At 39.5% G+C, this 17,234-nt stretch overlaps 1 protein-coding gene across 3 annotated transcripts in view; it reads left to right on the forward strand.

The window, feature by feature from the left end:
• Positions 1–17,234, forward strand: part of madd (MAP-kinase activating death domain) — a 51,458-nt gene that overhangs the window by 15,332 nt on the left and 18,892 nt on the right. The window contains exons 5-20 of one of the 3 annotated variants that reach the window (XM_053318372.1): positions 1,389–1,520; positions 2,356–2,469; positions 2,617–2,697; positions 4,919–4,975; positions 5,804–5,976; positions 6,080–6,315; positions 6,427–6,583; positions 6,712–6,815; positions 6,962–7,167; positions 7,536–7,789; positions 8,066–8,205; positions 8,796–8,897; positions 15,214–15,322; positions 15,440–15,626; positions 15,906–16,056; positions 16,436–16,639. In XM_053318372.1, coding sequence (XP_053174347.1) covers positions 1,389–1,520; positions 2,356–2,469; positions 2,617–2,697; positions 4,919–4,975; positions 5,804–5,976; positions 6,080–6,315; positions 6,427–6,583; positions 6,712–6,815; positions 6,962–7,167; positions 7,536–7,789; positions 8,066–8,205; positions 8,796–8,897; positions 15,214–15,322; positions 15,440–15,626; positions 15,906–16,056; positions 16,436–16,639 — 2,407 coding nt within the window. The remainder of the gene's footprint in view (positions 1–1,388; positions 1,521–2,355; positions 2,470–2,616; positions 2,698–4,918; positions 4,976–5,803; positions 5,977–6,079; positions 6,316–6,426; positions 6,584–6,711; positions 6,816–6,961; positions 7,168–7,535; positions 7,790–8,065; positions 8,206–8,795; positions 8,898–15,213; positions 15,323–15,439; positions 15,627–15,905; positions 16,057–16,435; positions 16,640–17,234) is intronic. The other 2 variants (XM_053331756.1, XM_053325166.1) reach the window with 2 other exon arrangements.

A 17,234-nucleotide genomic window follows, 5' to 3' on the forward strand; every position in this document is an offset into this window, starting at 1 on the left:
AGGAAGAGGAGCAGTGTGATTGCCTTCAGATTGCGACCGAATGACCTTTGGGATTTTATTAAAGGCTGATTGTTTCGAGGAAAAGCAACACTCATAACTATATTTAGTATATTGTGATTGGTCAGTTGTTTCCTCTGTAGTGCAGCTGTGTCCCCGCCCGGACAAAAAAAAAACTTGAGATCTCTTCAGAAATACCCCGAGTGACCTTCAAATGCATTTTCTGTTAGATGTTGTCTCACTGATGCCATTTCAGTGAAGTGTGGATAAAGCATGATGGGTAAAAAAGGAGCCTGTGTGTCGTACACTCGCTGTGTGACTGAGTGGAGAGACCCTTCATCTCTGTCTCTTATCTTCAACTCTAGAAGCATTAGGAGGGTAGAAACTGGATCCTTGTTTGGCTGCTGCTAGTGTAATGTTCTGCTGTTGCTCTTGGTTTACAGTGACATTGATACTAGGGCTGCAACTAACTCTTGTTTTCATTATTGATTAATTTGCTGATTCTTGTCTCAGTCAGTTGATAAATTGTATTGTCTGTAAATGTCAAAAAACAATGAAGAATGTTTGTAATAATCTTGCCATAGTCAAAGGTGGTGTGTTTGTGTCCAAAACTGAAAGAAAATCAGATTACAATTCTGTGTTTGACAAAGAAAAGCAGTAAATCATCACATCTGAGAAGCTGAAACCAGCAGATATTTGCCAGCCATTTCCCTGTTTTTCAGTTTCTTTGGTCAATCTCAGTGTTAACATATGTGTAAATAACTCCCTCACCCTCCGACCCTTATTTATTCAACTTCTGTGTGGAAGTGCATCTTAAAATGCAGACACATTTAAAAAGTAATCTTTCTTGGTGGATCCACAAGCAGTCATTAGTTGAATCATGATTTGGCTGTTGTCTGCAGACCCCCCCCGTCTCAATCACAGCAAATGAATTCTCAGCTTGAGGGAAATGCTGCCATCACATACCATCCTGTACTCATCCATTTTATGCTTTTGAAGAAGAATTCAATACATCATTAAATTCAGTCAGGCTGAACTAAGTGCTGCCTAAAAGGCAGAGTGACTGAGAGACGGAGAGCGACTTCCTTTTCAAGCACTCTGTGCTTCCAAATGAATTTTTCATAAAAGCTCAGTTTTTAATATTGCTGTTATGAATTCAAGGTAAAACTGTGTTCACACCTTTTATATTATGGACTAAAAGGGGAAATATGGATAGCTTAGTCTTCCCACTTTGGTGCTGTAGCAAACAATTATTAGTCTGCTTTAGATGTGACCGTATGAACACTCACCAGCTTTTATTGAATTGCAAAGGAACATAAATGTTTGTTAGTTCGTTTTTACGTCTACGTTGTGTTTTTCACTCATGTTTTGTGTTTCTTCTCTTTTCTCAGGTTATTCTGCAGTCCAGGGATTACAATGCTTTGTCTATGAGTGTAATGGCCTTTGTAGCCATGATCTACCCTCTGGAGTATATGTTCCCCGTCATCCCCCTACTGCCAACATGCATGGCCTCTGCTGAGCAGGTAAAACTCATTGTTGCTTATTTATGTGTTTTATTTTTAATTTTACCAAACATTCAGATTTTTTGGGGGGGGTTGGGAGTCACAGCAGCTAAGTTTCCATCCTTGTTAAGTGCACATCTAACCACATCACATAAGAGAATTAGCAAAAGAAAATGCAAATGAATCAGTTTCCATCCACTGCTGTTGTGTTGTGATCATCAAGATGAACATTTGGTGTCTCTAATATATTCGCCAGTCTGGTGTCATTAAACCATTACACACGGCATGATATAATTAAAAAGAGTGTCAGTTAGGGCTGAGCGATTAATTGTATTTCATATTCAATTATGATTTTGGCTTGCAGTGATTATGGAAACAGTAATCGAGATAACACTATTATTGTGCCAAATTCCATTTTGTAATGATGCTCATGTCTCGTCTTGTGTACCGCTTCATTCGCGAAACAAGAAGCACTCCAGTATCAAAATAGACTAATTCAGGACGAGGGGAAGACATTTCTCTTTGTTCGCTGCTATATAATCAGAAAATAGCGCTTTATTTCTTTCTCGTTCTTTCTATTGCGGCTCCCTCTCTTCATTCACTCTCTGGCTTGCTTTCTCAGTGGAAAGGTAAATGGAAATACATGTAGTGCAGAGAGAGAGAGATGGAAAGAAAAGGGTAGGGTATGACGTGCATTGAAGGTCCCCCAGCTTGAATGAAACCATGGACGTTGCAGTTATGTGTTATCCACTTTAACCATTAGGCTACTGGAGCGTTCTAAGCATGCTGTTTTTAACTGAAAATGTTTTTTTGTCATTGAACTTTGACTGACCGACCTGTTTTCTCTTCTGTGCAGCTCCTTCTTGCCCCCACTCCCTACATTATAGGTGTGCCAGCCAGCTTCTTCCTCTACAAAGCTGACTTCAAAATGCCAGATGATCTGTGGCTCGTGGACCTTGACAGCAGCAAGGTCAGTACATCAACATGGCGTCCTGGCTCCACTTCAGTTTGCAAGATGTCCAGATTAAATAGACAGATGAAGTCTAATTAATATGCTTTATTGGAGAGGCATGTCTGGATGTGAATATTTTGTATCGTATGCTTTTTTTATCTGCAGGTTATAGCACCCACCAATGCAGAGATTCTACCACCTCTTCCAGAGCCTGAAGCCGGCGAGCTTAAGAAACATTTGAAGCAGGTACTGTGTGTGATTTGTCTGATTTTGGCCTCTTTAGATTATATTAGTGTAACATTTTCTCTGCTGCACTGAGTCAGTCAGGGCTGTGCCTAAAACCAGTGGGAATACTGACACATATAAGGAATTTGCAGAGACATTTCTTCAGCCCAGGTACTGCTTATGACTGTTGATTGAATTTTTACTCTTATATAAACATGAAACTTCTCTTTCAGCTGTGTGAAGAGTAGGGGCTCCCTACTTCAGCAGCGTTGTATGTATTGTATTGAGAGTGTGAAAGCATTGGAAATGGGTTTTGTAGTGCACTAACATAAACAAATGTTGTTGTCCCCCTCCCCTTTTTTCTTTTTTCCTCGTTTTCTTTGCATGCTCTAGCTCTTGGAGGTAAAATGAAATCTTAGGACCCTGCTATCCCAGCAAAGCCTTTTAGTAATACTGCTGTACTGGTAGTGACTAACTTGCCCCTTTTTAACCCACTTATCTAACATAACATCAGAATCTGGTTCTGATTTATGGAAACCCCCCCGACTTTTGATCCTTATTTCCACACTGTGATCAACATGATTTACATGCCTCTCCCAAGTTCATTCACATCCTATAGAGCTTAGCAAATATGGAAACTAGACTGCATAGTATGTGTGTTTCTCCTCAGTAATTCTGAAACTTTTGTAAAATGGGTACAAATTGATTATAATTTAAAATTGAACAACCTCTCTGTCTGACCAGCTACTGATGTATTCTAAAAATAGGCATTTCAAAATGCAGTAATGAATGAGATCCTTGTATTAGTTTTCCATTTATTTCACTTTGAAATGAGACCAACAGAGGAAATGGGGGTTATAACCCTGAATGAGATTTTCAAATTACTGGATGTTTGCTTTTTAATCATATATTTAAAAGATAAAGAGGAATCACTGACATATATGTTTAATACCATCCTTTACATAAATAATCAATTGCTGCTGGTAAGTATTTTCTAAACAATCAGAATTAAGTTATATTATTAACTTAAATATATAAAACTTTCTTATAACTTTAAATACAAGCATATCATCACTCGTCACATATGCTCTTTACAAACAATTTAGAGGTTTTATATCCTAGCGTACACTCACGTCTTGTTGAATATATGCCCTGAATCAGAGCCGGTTCGGTTGCTGTGTGTGATTAGCAGCTCTTTCCCGGTGTGCGGATGTGTGACTTGAGAGGCTGGTGAGTGTAGGAGTGTGCAAAGCCTCCGTTTAGCAGTTGTATATTTGGAAAAAGAAAGAGGAAAAAAACAACAAACACTAATATCTGTGAATGGAGAACGTTTCACTGAAGATGTTTTTTTTAACTGATTATCTGAAGACTGTGATGCCAAAGCAGAATGCTTTTGATGTGAGAGTCACTGAAAATACTTGCACTCAAGACTTAAAAATAAATGGGTTCCAATTAGGAACTGATTTATTTACTTTATTTTTTATTTTTTAATGGTTGTGGTGATATTTCAGTTCACTCGTTTTTTTTTGTTTTTTTTAATAATTAAGAGTTACAGTTAAGGTTTTTATTTTTGCTTTAAGTGTGCAAGTATTTTATGTGTGTTTCTGAAAAGATCTGCTGTTTTGTTATCTGTCATCACCGTTCCATCATAACCACTGGTTCGTCCCAGTTGGATGGATGGCCTTCATGTGTCTTTTTAGTGGCTGGATTGTGTAGGTGAAGTCTGGTTTTTGGTCATATTATTGCTTTGTCTTTGTCTCTCACTGTCTTTCATGTTGACCATCTGTTCTCGTATTCCTCTCTCTCTCTCTCTCTTTTGCTGTGTCTTACTCCAATTTCCTCTTTCCTCACCCTCTTTTTCCTCTCGCTCTACTTGCCATCCATTTCGTTTTCAAAACAAACACAAAAAAATCTTTTCTTATCTCCTCTCTTCAGTAAATTCGTAGTTCTGAAAAATAATGCCGGAAATCTTTCATTGCACAAACAAATCAAAAATAACCTCACCATTTTGTTCAGTAATCAGGATTTATTTGACTCACATTTGGGTGGTACCATTACTCTTATTAACTGTCAGCAAAAATAACTGACAAAAAGGGAAGTACTGTTGAAAGGAGACAAAGAAAAGAAAGGGAAAGGGTCATGTTTCTGACCCTTCCGTCGTCCTGTTCCAGTGTCAGTCACAAAGTTATCATCCCAGGCCTTCATGTGATTCTCCTCGCATCTCTCTTATCCCCCTTCCTAGTGTCTGGTTAGGTTGACCGTGATCACCCAAAAGCAGATCTTCTCCTCTGAAAATAAGGTTACTCATTTCTCCTCCTGTGGAATGTGTAATGCCCCTGCACGGATATATATCTTCTCTCTCTCTCTCACATTATTTTGCTTGTCACTACTACTTGTCTCTATTCTCAAGACTTGAATCAAATGCATAACAGTGTGACCGAATGTTGCGGACCAGTTTTTTGATACACTGCTTAGCTCTGGCTTGAGCATGACTGAATGTGCGTGCATCTATCTTGGCATCAGTGAGTGTTCTCGTAACCAAAACAAGATATGATGAAGCTAATCACTTTGACAAAGTTAACATTCATCCAGACCCAGCAACTAAATGTTCCATTGTGCTAAGCTAAACATTGACACTTGAGTCTGCAGCAGTTCCCCTCAAAGCAAACCATGCATAGTGACTTACTTCCCTTGTGCTCCTCCTCTCCAAAAATGACACACCCACCACAGGCATCAACATGCACAAAGCTAACGCCCTGGCTACTGTACATCATGAGAGTAAAAGTGAAATTGTAGAAGTGAAAGTAAATGGTGAAACCGAGGAAAGCCTCATTACAAAATGGTACAAATGATCTTTTATATTACTATATTAAACTCCTTTTACACATTACTGTGCAGCAGAGATGCTTCACAGTATGAGAGATGTACAGTATGTGTAGATTAGAAAGATCACCCTTTAAAATAATCCCTTTAACAAGACCCCTCTCTAGCAGGAAGTCACTGATTGATTATTTAATGTCCCCTGAAATGTTGATGCCAATCGTGGGAGTGGTTCATCACAGCGCTCTGTTTTCTGTCTCTCTCCCCTGCAAGATTGATAATTTCTGTCACTGCCGCGTGTTTTTAGGCCTTGGCCAGCATGAGTTTGAACACCCAACCCATCCTGAACCTGGAGAAATTCCAGGAAGGTCAGGAGATCCCGCTGCTCCCACCTGGGCGAGATAAAGCTTCACCATCCTCCACCGAGTTCAATCCCCTGATTTATGGCAACGATGTTGATTCCGTGGATGTCGCCACCAGGTAAGCCTTGTCTCTTGTCATTGTACATTTGTCATGTTTCAAAATGACTTAATTAGTCATCGTCAAAATAAAGAAATATTAAGGCAACTTCTTTGTTTTACAGGGTCGCCATGGTACGGTTCTTCAACTCCCCAAATGTTCTCCAGGGGTTTCAGATGCACACTCGCACCTTGCGTCTCTTCCCCCGCCCTGTGGTGGCTTTTCAGTCGTCGTCTTTTCTCGCATCTCGGCCACGGCGCTCTTGCTTTGCAGATAAACTGTCTCACACCCAGGCAGTGGAGTTCTATGGAGAGTGGGCTCTCAATCCCACCAACCTCGCCTTTCAGAGGATACATAACAGTAAGACTCCATACAAGATTATAGTAATCATATCTTTTTCTGACGCTGTTTTATGTAAGGTGCATCATGGCAACTAAAGAGTGTTAACTGTACACTCTGCACATGTTTCAGATGTGTTTGACCCCTCCTTAATCGGCGACAAACCCAAGTGGTATGCTCACCAGCTACAGCCGGTAGTCTACCGGGTGTACGATGGAAGCTCCCAGCTGGTTGAAGCTATGGCTGGTCCTTTAGAAGATGAGGGCAATGACTCTGACCCCACAGACAGGTGAGAAAGAACTGGATCCTCGTCGTTGTAATAACCAAACTCAGTCTTCTTCGCTTAGTTTATGGTTTAGTTTACCAAATATTTGCCGTCAGTCAGCTTTTGGTGATGAGAAATGTAATTTGTTGCAGTGGTAGTGACAGCGAGGCGTACGATGATTCCAGTTCTTCCTACTCTTCACTTGGAGACCTTGTGAGTGAGATGATCCAAGGAGACATCCAGGGAGACACACCGAGTAAGTTTGACACTGAAAGGTTTTAAATTCATCATTTGTTCACTGACTTCGGACATTAGCCCCTTTGTAAGTTTATTATTTCAAGGTACCTGCTGACCACAATCTTACTAAGTCCTCCCTTGTTGTATTTTACTTTCATGCATAAGGTTTAGAACCACATACCCATGCTGCACTAGGAGATGCAAGCGAGGTTGAGTTTCAAGATTTCCAGGACCTCCGGGAAGGTCAAGGCTCAGACGGTCCACCCAGTGGCGAAGGACCTACTGAACCTTCTGATGGACAACCTCTTCGCTCAAGCTCCAGCACCACTGCAAGCTCAAGTCCCAGCACAATCATCCAGGGAGTCAACCATGTGTGTGATCACTGTCATTTATGAAATGCTCAAATTATTGGTGGAAATATGTGTTTCATTTCCTTTTTAATAGAAACAGAATGTTTAATATTTTGATTAATAACTTGGTCTACATATTTAGTCAGGTGGTTTCACTTCTATAAAATCTTAAATTTTGACATGGAGTAGGTTGTCAATCAGAAGAATGAATGTGTCCAACTGCAGTTTAATGCAGACTTACTCTCATCTGGATTGAGATGATGGGAATGAAAATAACAGGAACAAGAATTACACACATTAAGATAATAGGTTTTAACCCCCCCCCCCCCCCAAAACTACAATTTATTTCTTGAACTGTTTTTTTTTTTTTTTTTTTTTTTTTTTTTCAGGAGCAAGGGGAGGCACCTGAACTTGAGGCAATAGCAGGTGCTGCCATACAGAACCCTGTCCCAGGACTGGGCAGCCAGCCATTCCTCAGAGCCACAGCTGATGCTGGCCTGGTAGACCCAGCCAACAAAAAACAAGAGTATGATAACCCATACTTTGAGCCTCAGTATGGCTTCCCCTCTGAGGATGACCCTGATGCAGAAGAGCAAGTGGAGTCATACACCCCTCGATTCAACCAGAACCTCAATGGCAACAAGTGTGTTATACTTGTTCATCACTTGAATGACTGCTTTATCATCATTCAAATGGGCTTTCTGACCATCCATGCAATGTTCACAATCTAAACCCAGCATGTCAAAATTGCTCTCTTCATTCATGGTGGTCTTGAATCTTTGGTGGTGTGATGTTGTGATGTGCCCTGAGTGCTTGAGTGTGTTTCCCATGTTGTGCGTGTATATTTCATACATACATACATACATACTGTCTGTGTCTGTGAGGCATTGTTAATGAGCTCTGGTTATTTCTCTAAAAGGGCACAGCGTCCTTTGCGTCCCTGTAGTCTGAGGCTTCCTGGGGAGTCTGACGGGGAGGGAGATTCCCGCAACAGCTCGCCAAACTCCACTATTTCCAACAGCAGCAATGATGGATTTGGAGGACTCATGTCTTTTGCTAGTAAGGATATTTGAAGTTCATGTGTTTTTCAGACATGTTTTTGCCATGTAGAAAATGTGATGATTTTAGATTATTAGAAATTGGAGAAAAAGTACTTGTTAGATCATATTCATCCTTTCTTAACACCCCAATTTAGATTTAACACACCCACTGAACATATTCTATAAATATGACTTTTTCTTGTATGCTGTGAACAGAATTACTTGATTTTCTCCGGAAAAAGGTAAATAAGTGCTAATGCAATGAACACATTTGACTGGGACCTGATCAGATAAAACAGACTCCATAGAAATAACTAACTCATAAAAGTGGATGTAGTGTTAAGTTATTCTTTTAATAAATGGGTTACATTAGAAGGTTTGATTGTATAGGAAGTATTCTATTATTAAGACTAGTGATGTGGAAAATTGTATATTTACTATACTTAATTTAACAATTATTTGTCTAACAGCTGGGTCAGTAGCCTCTAGTTACTGGAAGACATTTTTGCTTCTCTCACACCAACGTTTGCGTGAAGGTTTAGTAATACTGAATTATGATGCACGGTTATTTAAATGTTCCCATTTCTAATTATGCTATTTTTACTCCAGGCAATCTTTACAAGAACCACGGCACCAGTTTCAGTCTGTCCAACCTCGCTCTTCCCAACAAAGCAGCGAGGGAGAAATCAACACCTTTCCCAAGTCTAAAAGGTACGACAACACAGCCGAACTGACCAGTTATATGTTTGTTCAGCTTCCCTCTGGTGATTTTGTCATCTTATTCTCTGTCCCTGTAGTTACAGTTGTGGTTTCAAGAGTAATAAGAAACATGATCATAAAATGTGTTGATTAGGACGCACAGGTAGGGAGAGGTGAGATGTTAGTGGATAAGAGTTAAAAAAACAGGAGTTGCACTGATTTTGCTTTTAAACATTTCCTTTTGATTTTTTTTATTTTTGATTACTGGCTTCATCATTGGTTGCAGTCATGTACACATTTATTGAGAGTTTTTTTTTAATCCTACATCTTTCACTTGAAAACCATGATTTGAATTCTCTAATTTATACTAAATTATCATATTAATAAGAATTAAAATCATCATAACTTTATGTATGGTCTAGGTTACTCATTAACTAAATAGTAAACCATGCATCTTTAGTATGTCGTAAAAGCATAGTATTTTTATTCAGTATTTTTTTTAAATATTTAAATTGACTTTTTGTCCTTCTGCCTTTTTTTTTTTTTTTTTTTCTAAATTTTGTGTAAAAGAATATTTTAATTTTGATATTGAGGACGAGATGGAGCAAGCAGGTTTGTAGAGACATTTTTATAGCCTGACTGTCTTCCCTCTGGACTGCCAAACGGATATGGCACTATTTTAAAGGAGAATATTGAGGATAAATCAAACAAAGTTTTTCTCTCATGTGTCTAAAAAAGAAAAATCCACTCAAAAAACAGACTTTACATTTATTGTTGCCAGGTTCTTGTATAACTTGTTCTTTGTCTTAAGAGATGAGCAAGTCTTTTCCTATAAATATGACTCACCATCCTATGTTTGGAGAGAACTAACATGAGCTAATGTTCATACAGGTGTCTTTTACAAAGTGATAAATGTCAGAAAACAACTTGAAAATGCAGGTTTCAACCTCTTTTTTTTCCAAGGAAAAAGTACAAACTGAGAAAAAGAAAGCAATCCACACTAACTGCAGAATATTTGGTTTTATGGGTGTTATGACTCAGATATTGATAGCAGATCATATCACATAAACAGCAGTTTCAAGGACTTGGAAATAATACGTTAAAAAAAAATCAAACCACAGTCCCAGCTTATGCTCATATTCAGCCATTCATTAATGTAATAGCGGTTAACTAAACTAATGACGATAAACTATGCACATGTGATATAAGATAGATAGAGAAGAAGATATGAGGTTATACATCAGAATATGTTATACTGGCTAGTAGCTAATATGCATTACATGTTCTTAAGGTTACAAGGTTACAATGAATTCTGTTTAGGCTGGATTTTCTCTTTAACTGAGAGAAAAAACAGGTGTAGCATGATAATCTTAACTCAATAGCTCCACTCCATGTGGAATAGCTGCCATAGAAAATGTTCTGTTTCCTTTTGATTATGATGTTGTTTTGTCTTTGTTGTTCAGATGACCCTGACAGCCCGGGTATGTTATGTCTGGTGTGATAGTTTGTTTTACACCCCCCCAACCTTATATAGGCATTTCTCTACCCTTGAAGTGACCTATACCTATCCTACACTATGTCTCAGTTTTAGGACTAAAGATAGAAGATACACACCTTTAGTATCATTCATGTATATTCATGCCTTCCTCCTCCCTTCCTTCTTCCTTTGCCATTCCTCTCTGTGTGACTGGTGGGAGTCTTTTTAATGAAGGAGACATTAATAGTCAAAAGATTTCCTCTGTTACCGGTGTGGCATCTGCACATCCTTACTACTGCAAGAAGAAGGATGCTCAGTCGTCTTTTTAACTGCATTTCCTTAATTAATGTGTTAACACAGTGACATTGTTTGTCTTTGAATGACATTCACAGAAAGAGATGTCCTCAGTGAATGGAATCTGTTTCCCCACCTGACTCTTCCTTACTCTCTCATGTGTGTGCTTTGCTTGCTTGTTTTGTGGCTTGCCATTGTTCAGTGTTTCCTTCCCTTCCTAAAGGTCACGCACTATTTTAAACATAACTTTGCTAAAGATCAAAGGTTTTTCTTATGTCCTATTATGACTGTGTGTCATAATGACCTTTTTGTTATTGTGCTCAGAACAAGATTCATGTCCAGTATTCAAATGAAGTCATGTACTTATTGTAAAGAAAACACCTCCAACTCCATCCATTACTCTAGATTTCATTTTCCTGTTCAGTGTTATTCACATCAGACTATTTATATACAGTATATGCAACAAAGTATGAGCTACACATAGCTTCTACTTGGTATTAGTCTATAAAATGTTGAATGTGTTGTCAAACACATTGCATTAGTCACTTTCAGGTTTGATACCATCATCAGTACGACATATTGTCTTTTTCTCTTCTGTCTGCCCTTTTCTCTTTTACTTTTTTTGTTTTGTTTTGTTTCTTGTTTTATTTATTTATTGTTTCCTCTGTTTTGGCACCGTGTTGAGTGTGCATGTCTATTGTGTTATGGGTTGATGTTCAGACTGGTTGTGTCTGGGCCGGTGTCCCTCTCTCTGTCCACCTTTTTCGCGGCACTAATTCTGGGTTTTGTGTGCAGTATTTGGGCTAAATTCTCTAATGGAGATAATTACAGAGGCCGGCCCGGGGAGCGGAGAAGGTGGGTTCTGCCCTTTTTATCGAGTGAGCTGCATGCTTCTCCAAGCCAGTCAACTACATCTCCCAGCATCCCCCTCTGTCTATCCTCATTCCAGTCACTGTGTGTGTCATCAAAGAATTCAGTGAAGCATCAAGTCTGTTGTGTTATCACGCCGCCACTCATAGTGACTGTTGTCCCTCAGACTAACTATTATTTCACTTCACAGTATGTTTAATTTTATTTATTTAGATAGAACTTCAACACAAGCATGTTTCAAAGGACTTTTGAGGGGAAATTATATCTAAATCTAACATCAATAATCACCGGAATACGTGAAACAATACATTATTATACAAGTAACTACGGGGAAGCAGCACAAGACACAGAACAGGATGTTGAAAGATAGATTGATAATAACTAATCTACCAGCCTCCACTGTTTGTCATTGTTTCCTCGTCCTTTATGCTCCTACAGAGTATAAATGGGGTTGGGCCCAATCATGTCGTAATTGTTCTGTACACAATGAACCGCAAGTACAGTAACGTTATGCAAATATTGAACGATAGTGGGTTAGATAATTTTTTTATTGTCAGAAAACTAAATTCAGGTTTTTGCCAGGCAGGATACTGGTTGTTTAGATGGTTGTTTGTGTCATTTAAAAAAAACAAACAAACACAACAATAACCATCTCTGGGGATCTGCCTTCACTTGCAGTGCTATTATGACTCTAGTTTCCTTTATACTTTCAGTGATTACAGTGGATCTCTTAAAAGTACTGTGCATTTACAACAGTATGTTGAACAGTTTTGAAATGTACTTTCTTATACTGTAGGATCTGTAGGTGGAAGTGAAATTTGTGTTTATATTCACATTCATGAGTTAGTGTTGTTTTTTTTATCCCACTGTTAGCTGTGTAGCTAATGCATGCATATCAAATACACTAAAGCAACCCAAGTTCAATCTGTGGCACTCCTCCACAGTTTCATCACATTCAGAATCAAAAATCAATCATCTTCAATCAGCTGAGGAAGTTGCTTAATTATTCATTATTGTGGACAGTATTTTATCCAATCTAAAATCATAGGAATAGATTGTGTGTTTCCTAGCTTGTTTACCTGATCAGTCCATTAATTGAGTATTAAAATAAGAAGGCAGCGTGGTGCCTGTTCAGAGAGCCTACATGTCGCTCAAATTGCCTTGAGGCTTTTTCCTTTTTACGCCTGAGTTTCCAATCAGGACGGCGTTGTGTGAACGGTTTGCTATCCATCAAGTTTGCCAAACAATTTTCAGTTCTGCCAGAGAGCCTCACATCACGCAACCAGAGGTGATGAAATTCAGTAACAGGTTTCTGCCCTCAAGAGACTTTATTTATTGGTCGACAGGTATTTGGTGCTCATATTTTTATATTTTCACAGATGTTGTCTGAACTACTGAGTAGCCAATGCAATGTTTAAATCATTGTAGCTGTCATATAGAAAAAACCCCTTGGCTTTAAACTGTAAATTACATTTATAATAATTTTGATGTATTTTGTCACTTAATGGATGACTGTGTCTAAGTTCATCCTGCAGAGTTCAGTTCAGGCTGAAATCTGAATGCTGTTGGCAGACTTGCTTTTCATATGCTGGCAGTCTGCCCAGTTTTCTGTTGCATGTTAGCTGAGTTAACATCATTTTCTAACTCGTCAGTGTGCTGACATGATTGTGCGGTTGCATTGAAGATTTTGCCGGCTCAATCTTTGGATTTAATTTCCTCATCTTCTTCGTCATTCAGGTTTACAAATCATTTGACCCCTAAGGCTAAGCACCATTTAAGAAAGCCACAGTCTCTAAGCATCCTCAATTAATAAATCTCTGAACTCTTTAAGCTGCCGGTTGAAAGTTGGGGCCCGGCCAAGACCTGCAGACCACTCTGCAAAAGATATTGATGAAGGCCACCAGCCAGAGACTCCACTAGAGCCACTTCCCTGTTTGTTAAGAACAAACCTTTCCACTTAGCCTGAGATATGTGTAACCCATGCTCATGGTAGGGGGAAAAAATCCATAAAACATCTCCACTGTTCCTCCAGTCATGTTTATCATACTCATAAAGAGCCTCAAGTGCCTTTTGTGTTTTATATGTGTCTCGTCTCTCTATTGGAATCACAACAAAACAAATTTTTATACAAAAAAACTTGCTGAAGATTCTGCTTGTGCAATGAAAGTATTACTATTGTGGATAAAACCCAATTTCTTGTCCCCATGACGCCCGGCAACAACAATAAACAATAGATCCCTGCTGTCATGTAAAACTGACAATAAGACAGCCTGCAATGACAGATGTCAGATCATTCCTCCTCTCCCTCACCATCTCCTTAGAAACAAAATAGCAACTAACAACATGGAGAGATTGTGAGTTTTATTGCAGCTTAGTGTGTTTAGTGAACATGTAGTGAAAAATGTGTTTGGTGAATATGTGCCACGTTAAAAAGGAGATCTGTGGACAACTTTTCAAGACTAGCTTAAGCTCTTGTATTTGGAGTCTGTCTGGTCTTTGTGAATGAGGTTTTTTTTACTATTTGATTAAGTTGGGTGAGGTTTTTATTCTAATAATGATGTGAACTGTTGCAACAGGTGCACAGCTTTGTCAGCACTCTCTGTGACATTTGATAACTTTCATGGTCATGCTTAAAAAACAGCAAAAGAGGCCAAGGTGAAAAAAATCCACATAGGGGATTTATATTGGTGTTAATGAGAGGAAAGGCTGAGATGTGGAAACACTTTTATGTTTTTAATAGCTGTGTGGGAAAAAAAAGTATCACTGAGGTTTAAAAGCAGGGACATGACTTCTACAGCTAGATATGGCGCTCGTTAATGACCCACCTCATTAAATGCTGCCAGGGTTTGGTTCAAGTCTAATTTATTTATTCATTTGAGTCAATTGAGTGAGACGGGAGAGATTCCTAATTGTTTTGAGCCTCTTTTAATAATGGTGATAATGATAAATGATAAATTGATTGACCCAACCCCTACACACGGTCCACTTACACAGCACTGCGGCAATTAATTAGAATGAGTCCGCTTGTGACCTTAAAGTGTAACTTACTTTATCTTATCATCCACTCATCTCTTTTCCTTTTGTGCATGTTATCACTGATGTAGTCGCTGTACAGAGTCTCCTCAGTCTGACCTCACATCTATCTGCTGCTCATGTGTGATGCCACCACCAAGAGCACCATATTGGACTCCTGTGTGTGTGTGTGTGTGTGTGTGTGTGTGTGTGTGTGTGTGTGTGTGTGTGTGTGTGTGTGTGTGTGTGTGTGTGTGTGTGTGTGTGTGTGTGTGTGTGTGTGTGTGTGTGGTGTGAGTGTGTGCACCATGTTTGATTTGTCCTTCACCTCTCTTGTTGTAATAATAGACTCTAGCAGCTTCAGTCATTTGTGTGTTCAGCAGTAGATAACCTACAGTACAGTCCAGGTGTGTCTGTTCTCCTCATAAACCAATGCAAACTTCCTCCTTTTTTTTATTTGATGTGGGAGCTAAAAAGGAAAAAAAAAGACTAGTTTAAAAGCTGTCTCCTTTTCTGTTTTACAGTACCTGGTGAGAAAGTGCCTCTGTGTGTGTCCAGTCCACTTATACTGAGTGCTCTTCTGTCTAGTGTGCTAGTAGTTTGCAGTTTGTGTTATTTTGGTTTTCTTGCTCTGTGGTCTTCAGAAACCTTATTGTTTTTGTGCTCCTCCACCAGGCGCACGTGCACCCCGAGCTCTTGTGGATCAGAAGTCCTCTGTAATCAAGCACAGTCCAACAGTGAAGAGAGAGTCTCCCTCTCCTCAGGGTCGCGTCAACAACACAAGGTGATATATTATTTCAAATGTGTAACATGGAAGATTAGAGCATATTTTCTCAGAGTGGTGTTTTTTTAATTCCTTCTTTCTGCTGAATATGTCTGGAAATGTGTTATTTTGCTACAGTGAGAACCAGCAGTTCTTGAAGGAAGTGGTGCAGAGTGTCCTGGATGGACAGGGAGTCGGCTGGCTCAACATGAAAAAAGTGCGCCGCCTGCTGGAGAACGAGCAGCTCCGTGTCTTTGTACTCAGTAAGCTGAACAGAGCCGTGCAGTCAGAGGAAGATGCCAGACAGGAGATCATACGTGATGTGGTGAGATGATCGTTTTTACCACACTCTAAACTCATGTGCCGACAAATACACAATATTAACAAGAAAACTTCAGGACTAAAAACAAAAATGTCAGCTATATTATGCAGTCATGGTGCTTTTTTTTCACCCTGCTTTTTCATTATTTACTTGTTTGGGTATAGCCAGAGGGATACTGACTATTTCACAGTTTTTTTAGATGCTCTGACATCTGTAGTCTCTGGACTGGTAGTGTTGCTTGTTTTTTTTCTGTCTAATTGAAATGATGAACCTTGTTTCCAGGAGGTGAGCAGAAAGGTGTACAAAGGCATGCTGGACATCTTGAAGTGCACAGTGTCCAGTCTGGAGCACTCCTACACTAACGCAGGCCTTGGAGGAATGGCTAGTGTTTTCAGCTTATTGGAAATAGCCCGCACACATTATCAAACCAAAGGTACGTTTCCCATATTTACCGCAGGGATGCTTTCAGTAAATGCTGGTTTGTTGCTTTTATATACAAAATTGATTTCTATAAATTCTGTCAGCTCATTTTTCAAAGCTTTCACACTGTGAAGCCAAACAGCAGTAGGCTTGTGCTACTAACACTCGTCCATGTCTTTGCAACATGATTGTATTAAGCTTTAAGCTGCATGCTAGAGGTTAATCCACTGATATATAAACTGTAATTGTAAATATTTTTGATCTGCTCACTATTTTTCCCTCCTGTGTCTGACAATCGTGCTCCTTTCTAACTTTGAAGCTCTATTTTCTTTTCTTTTTCTGTAATTTTGATGAAATCTGTCTTTGGCCCCTTAATTTTGATAACTCGGTAGACCCTGAAAAACGCAAGCGAAGCCCCACAGACAGTGCTGGAAGCCCAGGAAGTAAAGAGAGTCCTTCTGGTCGTATGGAGACTGCCAGACCTCAGGGCCTTCTGAATATTCCTCACCTGCAGCTGCCTCACCACGCAACTGGCAGAGGAACCCGCCATTTTGATACCCGGAGTCTGAACGAGGAGAACTTTATTGCCTCGATTGGTGTGTACACCACTCCAGCCCCGGTTGCATGCGCACTATGAGATCCCTTACCCCCCCCCCCCCCCCCCCTGCCCCCTACCCCTACAAGCTCATCAACCTCAGAACCAGTCCCCACCCCTCCTCCAACCGTCTCCAAGAAAGTCCCCCTTACTTGTCCCCAGCAGATTCTTACAGGTGTTACAGTATTCCACACACTTTGGGTTATAATCATGTGATCACACACTGAATACTTCCTATTTCTCTGTCTTTTAATGGTTTCCAAAATATAATAATGGCATAAAAATCAAATCTAAATCCCAAATTTGACTTAAAATGAAATGATTGATCCTGTAAGTGTGAACAAGGCTTAAAAAGTGTCTGGAATATTACCCTGTGTTACCAGCCTGGACTGCGTGTGTTTGTCTCCCCTTCCTTAAACATCTGTGCCCCTGTTTGCCTCCTCTCTGGACTTCTGTTATCAGCCTCTTAGCACCTTGAATGCATGTCTTTGTTTTTGTCTTCCAATACCTAAATCTGCAGTAGTGGACGAGGGAAACCGGAGGTATGCGCATCGATAGCAAAAAAATCGGTGTCTGTGCCTTTACCGCAGGTTTCT

The sequence above is a fragment of the Scomber japonicus genome, chromosome 1 (assembly GCF_027409825.1).
Source record: "Scomber japonicus isolate fScoJap1 chromosome 1, fScoJap1.pri, whole genome shotgun sequence".
NCBI classification, from domain to species: domain Eukaryota; kingdom Metazoa; phylum Chordata; class Actinopteri; order Scombriformes; family Scombridae; genus Scomber; species Scomber japonicus.